We start from the raw sequence: 12665 nt of genomic DNA on the forward strand, positions 1-12665 counted from the left end.
GCAAACCCGGCAAGCCTCACTACACTGGAATTGCTTTTTTTTTTATGAGCAAACTACACCGGAATTGCAGGTTGTGGATGTGGTGATGGTTTTGGGCCTTTGGCTTCCCTGCAAGGTGGGCCCAATGCTCATCAGGCCCATATGCCAGTGGTTGTCTTCGGCTTGTTCGCCACTACGCTTGGCGACTCGCGAGTCGAGGGTTTTTCTCCTGCGCGGCGGCTACCTCCCTCTCCACGGCGGCTGCAGGCGATTCTGCAGATCCCGCGTCTCCCTCCGCGATTCGAGGTCAGTTTCCTCCGATTGGTGTTGCGCGTGGCGCTAATTCTGGGAATCCCATCTCAATTTTTGTTTATTTCGTTGTGATTTTTTTGGGTAGTCAGACTCAGATCACTCAGATGGGGGAAGGGGGAGAGAGCGGCGGCAGCAGCGGCAGGGCGACCACGGCGGCCCCGCTGAGGGATATAAGGCGCTACAAGTGCGGGTTCTGCGACGTGGTCCGGTCCAAGAAGTGCTTGCTCCGCGCCCACGTGCTCGAGCACCACAAGGTACCAGCGGTGCTGCTAGCTCGCTCGCTCGCCGTCGCTTGGTTCAGACTTCAGAGATGCGCGCGTTCTTCTTTGTATTGTTCTATAGGGGTAACACTTATGGGGTGTGTGTGTGTAGGATGAGGTGGATGCTTTGGGGGGTTACTGGGAAGGTGGAGATGGTGGTCCGCGCAAAGAGCTTAGCCGTCAGTGCCAACAGTGTGGGATGAGCTTCAAGAAGCCGGCACATCTGAAGCAACATATGCAGAGCCATTCGCTCGAGGTACTGATCTGGCTTATGTTGGGTTATGGTATATGCTCAGTGAATGCTCAGGCTTGTAGTGCTCACCTGATTTGTTATTATCCGCTTTAATGTTTTTTGTGTAAGAAAAGGCCGAAATGCAAGCTACATGCTCTTTTGGCTTTTGGTGTGGTTGCTATAAACCTGTTATAACAGTTGGTTCTGTGGATGACTATCTCATGGACATTTTTAGTCCATTGTGTTATTAATTGTGCTGATTTTGCAGTCTGTTTGTTCAGATATGGATGTGTGAAGCATTGGATCCCAAAGAACTCCAAAATGCGGGAAGGCCTTGAATGGACCAGTACCAGGATGGGGAGACCCTCCTGAGAAGCTCCATCAAGAGTGCCTCCGCTCACGCTACTCTTCAGGTTGTCTATTCTGTGCTGTTCAGAGCTGCTTTCTGTTTGTTATTATGTTGCTGTTACATGGCATATGCTAAAGGTCTAGTCTCAGCATGGGATGTCTGCTGTTTTTTTTTTATATTTGATAACTCACGGATTGACGCTGCAATGCTGTTTGAGTATATATAGCTGTCACCACTTGATGGCCTCGCTATCAAATAGTAAACGGGATATATTTAGCAGGCATATAGAGACACAACTCCTGTTCTGTGTAGCTTATATGCTCAGCTTTAGTTATGTGTTCACTGAAATGATTGGATCATAATCTTCCTTAGTGGAATGATACATTTGATGCAAAAACCAAATTAATTATCATTTGAAAGTGAGTTCTGCGGATAAGATATAGTTCCTATTCAGCCCTGTTTTTAGTTGGATTGTTGTATGGCATTTGATTTGCTGATTTTTGCAGCCTACTTATTGACATATGAATGCGTGAAGCATTGGATCCCAAAGAACTCCAAAATGCGATAAGGCCTTGAATGGACTAGTATCAGGATCGGGAGACCGTCCTGAGAAGCTCCATCAAGAGTGGCCTTGTTCACGCTTCTTCAGGTTTGCTCATTTCGTTTCAGCCTTCTCATTCTTAATATTTCCTTTTATGTTGTTATCTACATGTCCTTTTATAATTGTATCTTCTATTATTTTCACACTACTTAAAGCTCATGTTGTAGCATGCTCGGTTGCCCTCTGTGGTACTGTTTGCAGCTCTATTACATTATTTCTAGTAAACCTTGCTTTCATACTATATTGTGATACATGTCTTTCCAAAACTACTGCAGAGGCCCTTTTCCTGCACCGTTGATGGTTGCCCCTTGAGCTATAGCAGGAAGGATCATTTGAACAGACATTTACTTACTCATGAAGGAAAACTATTTGTGTGCCCTATTGAAGGATGTGGCCGAAAGTTCAATATCAAGGGTAATATGCAGAGACATGTTCAGGAAATCCACAAAGATGGCTCTCCTTGTGAAAGTAAGAAAGAATTCATCTGTCCAGAGGTTAACTGTGGGAAGACTTTCAAATATGCTTCCAAGTTCAAGAAGCACGAAGAATCACATGGTGAGAAACACACTTTACAGCCATTTCCATATTTCTTATACTTAATTTAAATTGCACACTTCGAAAGCCCAATTGATATAGTATATTGATGATATATTTGTAGTAGGTAGTTCTGGTCTACGCCATACTCTGAGCTGAGTTTATCAATATGAACTCTCTAGTCTTTACCAAAATGTCTTTCTGATATGATTATTTTAATCTTCTGCCTCAGTGCATGCTTTCGTCTATTCTGCAGAATAATATGTATACAAGTGCTTATTATCAACGTTGATGGTATTTTCTCTGTCGTGATAAACTTTTGGTACTTGTGGTGCAGTCAAGCTGGAATACACAGAAGTTATCTGCTGTGAACCAGGCTGCATGAAATTCTTTTCAAACGTGGAATGCCTCAAAGCGCATAACCAATCCTGCCATCAACATGTTCAGTGTGATATCTGTGGCACTAAACAGCTAAAGAAGAATTTCCAGCGCCATCACCGGATGCATGAAGGTTCATGTGTCACTGAGAGGGTTAAATGCCACTTCGAGGACTGCAAATGTTCATTTTCAAAGGTGTGGTTTCTAATCATAACACTATTTGATTCTCTTATGGTTTGTTTCCGTCGAATTTATCAGGGAAAACACTGTTATTCATTCTTGGTGAACTTGAAACTGCAGAAATCCAATTTGGACAAGCATGTTAAGGCGGTCCATGAGCAGCGTCGACCTTTTGTGTGCCAATTCTCTGGGTGTGGCAAGAGGTTTTCTTACAAGCATGTAAGGGACAATCATGAGAAGTCAAGCGCTCACATGCACACTGAGGTACCACAAATGATCACCAGATAACTATTTTCTCGAAATCGTACATTGTGCTATCTCCTTCAGAAATGCATCTTGCAAGGGGGATGTTTATGATTTCCCGTCAATGGTTTGCAGGGTGATTTTGTCGAGGCTGATGAGCAGCGACCACGTTCATTAGGTGGGCGCAAGAGGAAACCTGTATCCGTTGAGAGTTTGATGCGGAAGAGGGTAGCCGCTCCTGATGAAGGGCCTGCTCATGCTGATGGAACTGAGTATTTGAGGTGGCTTCTATCGGGTTGATTCGTCCTGGACCCGAAGAGGAAGGGATGCAAGATATCGCTGGATGCTCAAGCGCGCTTTTGTAGTTGAAAATACCCGCAATTTACTTGGCATGTATAGGAAGAGGAATGTATGTAGTATGTTATATATGTATGTTGATGTACGGTATCATAAAGACAGATCATTGAACCCCTGTTCGGCTTACCCCATATTCGGCTTGTTTTTTCTGCCGGAACAGTGTTTTTCTCTAACAATAATTTAGCCAGAACAGTGTTTTTAGCCAGTTTCAGACCAGTATTGGCAAGATCTTGAATGTAAGAGTTGTTGCTCATGATCATTAGATCTTCGTCTTCAAATCAAATGCTCAAGCTTCAGCACGGCTTGGGAACATGTTCTGGTACTGTTTGCATCGAGCCTTTGCCTTTGTTTGCCTCCTGCTGGTTGCAGGAGAAAATTGGATTCATGATTCTTGAATGCTCTTATGTAACAGCAAAATAGCTGTTTAGTTCATTTGGCAGAACCACAGCACACTTCATTCCAATTTGCAGATGCACAATGCCAAAAATATTTAGTTCAAATAATACGCCGCAGCAATTACCAAATTTAATTTTCAGATAACTACACATCACAATACACCAATCTTAGTTTTCAACTGAATGCACCAGCATAGGACACTCACCAGTCCCTAGTGAACAGCGGAGAACTGCACATGGCAAATTCTTTTGGTGTATGGTTTCTGAACCAGAAATGGCAATTCAACATCACTCCAACTTCCAGAATGGAGTTCATGAACATGATAGCAATGTGCCGTTATGACACATATCAGTTTTTCTACTACATATATCCCGAACTGAACAAATTTGCACAAGAGGAACGGAAAAAAGGAGCTTCCTTCAAGCCAAGCCACAGCTGCAAAAACATACAAGAACGCAGAGGCAGAGTGAGACGGAACGCCAAGAAACCTCGTCGACGGGTCACTTCTCCTCAGCCGCCGCCGGTGCCGCAGCCGCCGCCTCTCCCTCGGCGGGCGGCTTGTCGGCGTCCGCTGCAAGCGCCTCCTGCCGCGCTCGTAGGACGGCGAGAACGTTGACGGCGGGCATCTGCAGGCATCCGAGGAGGTACTGGTAGGACTGCACCCTGGTGGGCATGGCCTCGAGCTGCGCGAAGTCGTCGGGCCCGTAGAGTCGGCCCTCGTAGACGGCGCCGGTGAAGTCGTTGAGCTGCAGCTTCCACTCCTTCTGGAAGTCGCGGTAGGGCTTGAGCGCGGGCGGGATCTCGTCGGAGCGCACGAAGAGCCACGCGTTCATGCCCCGCGCGCAGGGCCTGAGCGCCTCCCACCGGGTGCCCGCCACGGCCGCCGCCATGTCCGAGTTCTTGGTCACCACCAGCCGTGCCGTGGGGGGCAGCGACGCGCGGATGCTCCGCAGCTGCGCCACCGTGAACCCGTGGCACCAGATGCCCGCCAGCAGCTGGCACCCGTCGAGCTCGCGCCGGAGCGCCTCCTGGCGGACCAGCTCCGCTGCCCCGCGGATCGACGGGGCTAGCGACGCGGCGGAGCTGCGCACGGACGTCATCGGCGGCGGCGGCAGGGGCCCCGCGGCGGCAAGGGTTCTGCCTGGGATGCGAGTGTGCGTGCGCGTGTGATCTCTCTTGCCTCCCACGACGAGAGATGGGTCGCAGGCTTCCTTTCTACTGTTATGATGGGTTAATTAAAGACCAGTAGTTGCAGCAGTGGGCTCAAAGCCCAATACCTGCAGTAATGGGCTTCGGAGATTAAAGGCCGTTAGCAAACTAATCACTTCATTTGGATGGCGTGGGATCCTTTCAAAAAATTGGATGGGCTGGAAAAGTGCTTGTTGCATGGACCGTCGACAAGCCCAGGACGTTTCTTGTCCGATCCGATTTGAGCTAAATACACTGATTCCATACTAAAGGGCCTTAGTACGCTGTTACATGGCCCAGGAGGTTTGCAGGAACTTAAGATTTTTTTTAGAAAAATAATTCGCCATTGTCACAAGCCATGAAATGTTAGCAAATTAATCAGTTCAACCTGCGTCCTACAGCGAATAAAATTTTATGAGACATAAGTATTAGTAGTTTGTGGATAAAATTGGTATCTACATGCTGCAACCAATAAAAATTGCTTATCTTTGTGTTCTCCCTCTGCTCATTTTCTAACATAATGGTCATATCAATATTTTGTAATCTATATCTAATTGTAAAGAATTTACTAATTAATTTGTATGCTTTTTCCATCCATATTCATATTCCCCCTCTTTGCATCACATCTTTGTGTATCTTTAGTACCTATTTACCTAATAAATTGTCACAAGCCATGAAATGTTAGCAAATTAATCAGTTCCATCCATACATTCATATTACTAATCCATCAACCTGCGTCCTACAGCGAATAAAATTTTATGAGACATAAGTATTAGTAGTTTGTGGATAAAATTGGTATCTACATGCTGCAACCAATAAAAATTGCTTATCTTTGTGTTCTCCCTCTGCTCATTTTCTAACATAATGGTCATATCAATATTTTGTAATCTATATCTAATTGTAAAGAATTTACTAATTAATTTGTATGCTTTTTCCATCCATATTCATATTCCCCCTCTTTGCATCACATCTTTGTGTATCTTTAGTACCTATTTACCTAATAAATTGTCACAAGCCATGAAATGTTAGCAAATTAATCAGTTCCATCCATACATTCATATTACTAATCCATCAACATGCGTCCTATAGCGAATAAAATTTTATGAGACATAAGTATTACTAGTTTGTGGATAAAATTGGTATCTACATGCTGCAACCAATAAAAATTGCTTATCTTTGTGTTCTCCCTCTGCTCATTTTCTAACATAATGGTCATATCAATATTTTGTAATCTATATCTAATTGTAAAGAATTTACTAATTAATTTGTATGCTTTTTCCATCCATATTCATATTCCCCCTCTTTGCATCACATCTTTGTGTATCTTTAGTACCTATTTACCTAATAAATCCTTAGCTTAAGTTATGTTACCTCTTCTTGTATCCCATATGTTGTGACATCATAAGTCTAGATTTGGGTTTACAAACATTCATCTTACTAGTTTTTGCAATTTTCTTATCCGATCCACGTGTTAAGTACTTAAATTCAAACTATACTACATATTGTACCTTTTATTCAAAAGTCTCCTTTTGCATTCTACTAAAACAAGACCGGTTCTACTTCCTCGATAATACTTTTAGTTATTACAACGGCATTAATAATCGCTTTTGCATGCACTATGATGTTCAAGATATTAAATTTCCTCTGTCAAAGAATTATGTGTGCAGTAGTGTTTTTTATAAAAAATAGGATGCTCACAATTAAACTATATAAATGCATATGTGTTGAATGTTTTGGTCAAAATGAATAAATTTATCAAAAATAAAGCTTAGATAATTTATTGTCATGGAGGATTAATACAATTACAAAAAATTTTTGAGTGTCACCATTTTATGATTTGTTAAGGGGGTATCTTTAGGATTGTTAAGTTGCAGATATATTTATCTCTCATGCATGCATGTAGAATTGTGCCACATGTATCTTTTCTTTGAGTTAGTTTTAACTCATAGAGAAATAAGTTTGGTTTTTATAATTTGAGAGTGGTAGATGTGCATGATTTAGAATACATATATAGGCATGTTTCGTGGTTATAATTATTTAGAATAGCATATATTGGTGGTTTTGATGTAGCTTTGAGAGGATACTTTAGTTTATTTTTGTAATGACATAATTTAGATGCAAACTTAAACATTTCTTATATTATACATTAAAATGGAAGAGGTGGATAACTTTATTAGATATAATGTTAGAGAGAGTAACTTTGATGCAAATTTAGGGGCTACTCGGATATTTAATAATTTTCTAATTTTATGAAAACTTCTACAACATATCTTTTTTTCCTCGTATAGCGCATCCAGTGAGGATTGAGGTGTGGAGGATCCATTTGGGCCTACCATTATTAGCGGCAGAAATATTTTTCTTCAAATAATTGTGTATTTCTTAGATGAAGGATTTCATCAATTCGATTTTCTCAGGATTTGGTCCCCTCCTCCTTACTTCCAAACCTGAATAAATTTCACGAGGATAATATCACTCGACCAAACACAGTGGTACACGTGTGAATCCAGTGACGAAGTATATATGTAGAGCAAGCAATTTTGAGAGTGACAGCAGGCAGGCGATGCCGACATACAGATGGATTGTGCCTCACTGTTCACTACTGCTATTGGTGCCGCGTCTCTGTCAACTGAAATGCATGTTAGCTCTACTACATCCAATTGTAGGTTGCTGCTGGCCTCTCGTCTAGCTATCACGTCGTGTCAACCGAGGTTAACAAGCATAACACCCTAATACATATATGCATAGAGTGATTTACCTTTTGGCTGCATCCATGTCTCTTGACATCGCGCGCGCTCTCTCTCTCTATATATATACTATATAAAGTACTTTAAGGCTGTGTTTGGTTCAGCTTAAACGATAATCAAACGGGTGGAATTTGAAGTTGCTTTTTCTAGAAGCGATTTCTTTCATATATGTAATATGATTTTCGCAGCACTTTAGGTTTTGCTTTTCGCTTTTGACTTTCTGTTTTTCTAAATTGGTGCAAATAAAAATATAATTTACAACTATTTCAAGGGAGATGAACAGAGGGGATAGGTTTCATAGATGTTTTAATCAAATAACTTACAACTTTTTTCACAGCAGACATCGATCGCTCATCACAACTTTTCCATGGCTTATAGTTCACGATAGTTTTTCCACACTTCAAAGCTAAATCAAACAAAGCCTAGCTAAGAGGACACTACTTGTTTGTATTTTGTAGCTGCCATATATATTATCAACTTATTGCACATATATGAAATTATAATTTACTAACGCCGGCCAACCTGGATCTACTATCGTACTACTACTAGTTAAGTTAGACTGCCAACTGGCTTTATTTAATCTCCATCATCAACTGGACCAGAGAATTATTAACAAGTAAAAAAGAGTTTACAACCAAAGAGGAATAAGCATCAGATCACCAATCGAGACATTATTAAGAAATACACACAGCAAGTTGCTGGTTCTTCAACTTACATCTCTGTCATCTGACTCATCAGCCTGCCGAATGTATTTTATTTGCAGCTTGCTTGAGCTGCAGGTTGATATATATATGTGCATGGATGGCTTAGTACTACAACCGTACCTATTAATAATATATAACAATCACTTTGGCAGGAACAGAATATACATATATAATATGGAGTACAAAGTTTAAGACCGTACCATGCATCTCTCTCACACATATGACCAAAGGTAGGCTTAGCAGAAATCATGTTATTTAAAGAGTATAACAGCATACTAAAACAAGTAGCTAGTGTACATATATGTGTAGTAGTGTGCATACATTACTCTTTCCAACAGAGAGTTGAAAAGATTATCTCCACCCAACAAAGAGCATTCAAACAATACATAAGACTACTTTTAAAAAGGAACCTAACTGATCCTTCGAGTACAACACTTAATACAAGGAATCAATCACAGCAACAGAAGATTAACACCCTATTCGCTTGATCGTATCAGCCATGCTTATCAGTCATGATATGGTATTTTTCTCTCACAACAAAACACCATCAGTCGGCTTATAAGCCATAGAAACAATGGAGCGAAACGGTGTAAACAAAACGCCAACAGGGCGGGGGGGGGGGGGGGGGGGGGGGGGCAGATATAAGTACTACTACCGCCGGTACCTGTCTGATTTGTTTTAACTAAATTAGATATATAATTATATATATATGTTGGTCCATGATGCATGTCATGCAATAAGGTTGTTGTTAGATTATTATTACTATCCGATTGGGAATTGACGTAAGCAGTGACGTAACTCGGCGCCGTATAAAATAGCAATATATTTCCTCTCGGAGGAAGAAGAATTGAATCATGCATGCCAAAAGGAGAGAGAGACCTACACACACCACATGCAAGAAACACAAGGACGCCTCTCCAATCCTTAAAAAATCCAAATAGATCGAGTGCTGTCCATTTTAATTATATTCTTTCTCCCAATTTGCTACGGGCACAAGCAATTTCTTACATTACATTTCATCGAGAGCACACGGTCACTACCATCGAAGACCCACGTACAAGTTTCCGCTAAACATATATATAGGTTCAGTTCATGAAAATTAAGGTGGGTTTTAATATTTTTTTAGTTATGTAGTACAGACGTATACATTCATAAACGCCCATGTAACAACCATCATATTACATCTCGCTGTCGATGGACATGTCTCCAACCACTGAAAGATCATAATAGCATCTTTAGTTTCTAGAATAATTTTAGAAAAATACAAGCATCTAGGCTTAGCTCGCAGTGAGCATTGAATTTGCCTGACATTATTTGTAGATAGCCCATAGATTACTTCATACACTGATTGATTTTGTTTTTCTCGCCAACATTATAGCATGGTCAAGGCGATATTTTTTAACCGAAATAATTGGCCTTAATTAAAAACAAAGCGCACATATATATTATAAGTACTGCTTGTCGTTTGTTGCTTAGTGGTTACTATATTGTCGATCTCTATGTTGCAAATTAAATGGGCAGTTGTACTCTCACTTTGCGGCTATTTTCCCTATGGTACCGGATGGTCGTTTCTCGGTGATCTAACAGATGATTTGTTCTTTGAATATTTCTATGTACTATGTGGTCCTTTCTAGGACGGAATAATGAAGGGTATCAAAACAGACTAGCTACTTCTCCCTTGGCTAGCTATTCTTTATTTCATTCTTTATTTCATTTCATGTTTTCAGAATCCTTGTGGTTAACCTTTATATATTGTTGACAAGTCTCTTGGACCATGGGAATAACCAATGATGGTTCCAACATATATATTATTATGCTTCAAAATATGCAACAATATCATTGCTCAAAAAAAAAAAAAAATGCAACAACATCAATAATATGAAGATGAAGAATTGGAATTACTAGGAAGATTAAAACTTAACAAAACTCAGAGGCCTTGGTCAACAAACTATTTTCTTATTTAGAGACAAATAGAAAGTCATGACCTATATACATGAAAAATAGAAAATCCATTTATATCAAGAGGAAGGTCAATATGGTTATGTTGCGACAAAATACTAGTATAACACACAAGCATCCTGAACCAACCGTGCGAAGCTATGGCACAAATATCTATAGTATACACTTGACATTTATCTATGGGCTATTGGGTTGGATCTCATATATATATATATGTGCCTATATATGTTGCTTAATTTCATAGTAAAGTTGATGATGATAGTGCCGGCCTCCTTCCCCACTGAAACAACAAACAATTGCCAACTTGTGTGCCGCAATTAGTATACTACACTTTCAGAGGCACATGGAGACGAGTAAACACAAGGGATCAATTGGAGTAATGGGATTGGTCCTAGTACTAGCACCATACCAAATTCGATGTATCACTGCAGCACCCATGCACATGTTGGAGAGCATTTTATCTTTATCACAAACAATATAATTCCTCACATTGCTTGAGACCATGATGCAGCATGAAGGGCGAGGGAATGAATCGATCGATGAACAGGCGGCAGTGCTCGAATCTCGATGCGCCCCGGCCTCGAGTTTGAAACGGAATCTATCTAGCTAAGTAATCTAGTACTGTATCTAGTGGGCGTCAAAAAAATTGTGTTCCTTCACATGACAGATTCCTTGGCTTTTTCGCTGACGGTGGTAAGCTAGCTGTCGGCATTTCTCTTGATCCTTTCCTTGACAAAAGATTCTCTTGGTATCCATGGCTGAAGTATGTAAAAGGTTGAGGTGTGGATTATTGTCATTTCTTAGTCTTACTCCAAAATGACCAAAGTCAACAGTTATGCCGGTCAGGAAAAGAAACCATACGTGGTTCTCACTTTGCTCTAGAAGTTGTTCTGGTTTTTCTAGCTTTTGTTATGTAACTAGATATAGAATTATATCTAGATATATAGTAAAAGTCATATATCAGAACCACCTATGATTTGGAACGGAACAAACAATGACAGGACGAGGCAGTACGCAGTGCAATTTGATTTCAAAGCAAGCAAGAACGACAAGAACCGAATTGACAGCCAAAGAAAGGAACTGGAATATTAATCGTCCAGAACTTTGTCCACATGTAGAGGGGGTCTCTGAAGCCTTATGAAACCTGTATATACTTCTATCAATTTTTCGCGATCAGGGAATATAGCCCATGTTTTAGTAAGATAAAGATAATTATATGACGCAGCTACGAAAGAACCCTCATAGCACAGATTACAAACCACCAAGTTAGTAATAAGTGACCTAGAACAAACCTGTATATACTTCTGTCAATAGTTTCAGCAATGATATATTCTCTACACAATATATATATATATATATATATATATATATATATATATATATATATATATATATATATATATATATATATAGATCGATCAAAGTATCTCAGATGCTGAAGTTAGTCAATCTCTAGCAGCAACAGTAACTCCAAGAGCAGCAGTGTGTACTGTGTAGTGTAAAGAGAGGAGCATTTTCACTTGGGCAGCATGACAGTGTCGGGTATCGATATTAGGGATACGCAAAGCAAGGAAGTTAGCGCCCACGCTGACTTCCTCGGATGGAGCAAGACATATTAAAAGGTCTTACCCGACCCAAGGCCGCGGGCTCCGTCGTGCCCGACCTCAAGGCCGCGGGCACCGTCTTGCTCGACCCCTTGGGTGCGGGCTCCGTCCCTCCCGACCCCTTGGGTGCGGGCTCTGTCTCGCCCGACCCCAAGGACGTGGTTTCCGTCTCGCCCGAGGCCGCGGGCTCCGTGTCGCCTGACCCCTTGGGTGCGGGCTCTGTCTCGCCTGACCCCAAGGACGCGGTTTCCGTCTCGTCTGACGGGGACCCATACCGCCGCCAACCACTCTAGGTCCAAGCGTATGGGCCTAGGTCAAAACTCTGACACCAGGGAAGAGACTGGCACGCCTCGTTGTAGCCCGTGGCCATGACGGGCCATACCTAAGGACTCAGATCAAGAACAGTGTCGGGCGTGGCGGTGCTGTTCTGCCTAACCCTCGTACGAACGCTGAAAGACGCGTCAGTTCACCACGACGTCCGCCGAGATGGAATGGAACGCCATGACCGGCAAATGACGCTTGTGAATGGCGCTAATGATGAATAGGGCCACGACGTGGAGCCGTCTCTGTTGGCATCTACAGGATCGGCGGGACCTGCATGAAGGAGAAGAAGGACCCGGCGACCTTGAAAGCCTTCTTCCCTCT

General features: G+C 41.7%; 2 protein-coding genes across 3 annotated transcripts; one reads left to right on the forward strand and one right to left on the reverse strand.

The window, feature by feature from the left end:
• Nucleotides 1–59: 59 nt before the first annotated feature.
• LOC136512437 (transcription factor IIIA-like) lies at nt 60–3737 on the forward strand. 2 transcript variants are annotated; one of them, XM_066506400.1, is made up of 7 exons: nt 60–285; nt 381–545; nt 664–807; nt 2009–2288; nt 2605–2840; nt 2946–3089; nt 3204–3735. In XM_066506400.1, the coding sequence occupies exons 1-7, from the start codon at nt 142–144 to the stop codon at nt 3366–3368; spliced, it is 1278 nt and encodes a 425-aa protein (XP_066362497.1). In that variant the 5' UTR covers nt 60–141; the 3' UTR covers nt 3369–3735. The 2 variants fall into 2 exon arrangements, with proteins under 2 accessions (XP_066362497.1, XP_066362496.1); XM_066506399.1 differs by having other exon boundaries at nt 110–285; nt 377–545; nt 3204–3737.
• Nucleotides 3738–3888: 151 nt separating this feature from the next.
• Nucleotides 3889–5019, reverse strand: LOC136512441 (large ribosomal subunit protein uL10c-like). The gene has a single exon (XM_066506403.1). The coding sequence runs from the start codon at nt 4919–4921 to the stop codon at nt 4322–4324; it is 600 nt and encodes a 199-aa protein (XP_066362500.1). The 5' UTR covers nt 4922–5019; the 3' UTR covers nt 3889–4321.
• Between the last annotated feature and the right edge of the window lie 7646 nt (nt 5020–12665).

Source organism: Miscanthus floridulus, chromosome 16, assembly GCF_019320115.1.
Source record: "Miscanthus floridulus cultivar M001 chromosome 16, ASM1932011v1, whole genome shotgun sequence".
NCBI lineage: Eukaryota > Viridiplantae > Streptophyta > Magnoliopsida > Poales > Poaceae > Miscanthus > Miscanthus floridulus.

Coding starts and splice junctions, on each gene's coding strand:
- LOC136512437 (XM_066506399.1), top strand. CDS start 125: ATGCTCATCAGGCCCATATGCCAGTGGTTGTCTTCGGCTTGTTCGCCA. Junction 286..376: donor GTCTCCCTCCGCGATTCGAG/GTCAGTTTCCTC, acceptor TTTTTTGGGTAG/TCAGACTCAGATCACTCAGA. Junction 808..2,008: donor TGCAGAGCCATTCGCTCGAG/GTACTGATCTGG, acceptor AAACTACTGCAG/AGGCCCTTTTCCTGCACCGT.
- LOC136512441 (XM_066506403.1), bottom strand. CDS start 4,921: ATGACGTCCGTGCGCAGCTCCGCCGCGTCGCTAGCCCCGTCGATCCGC.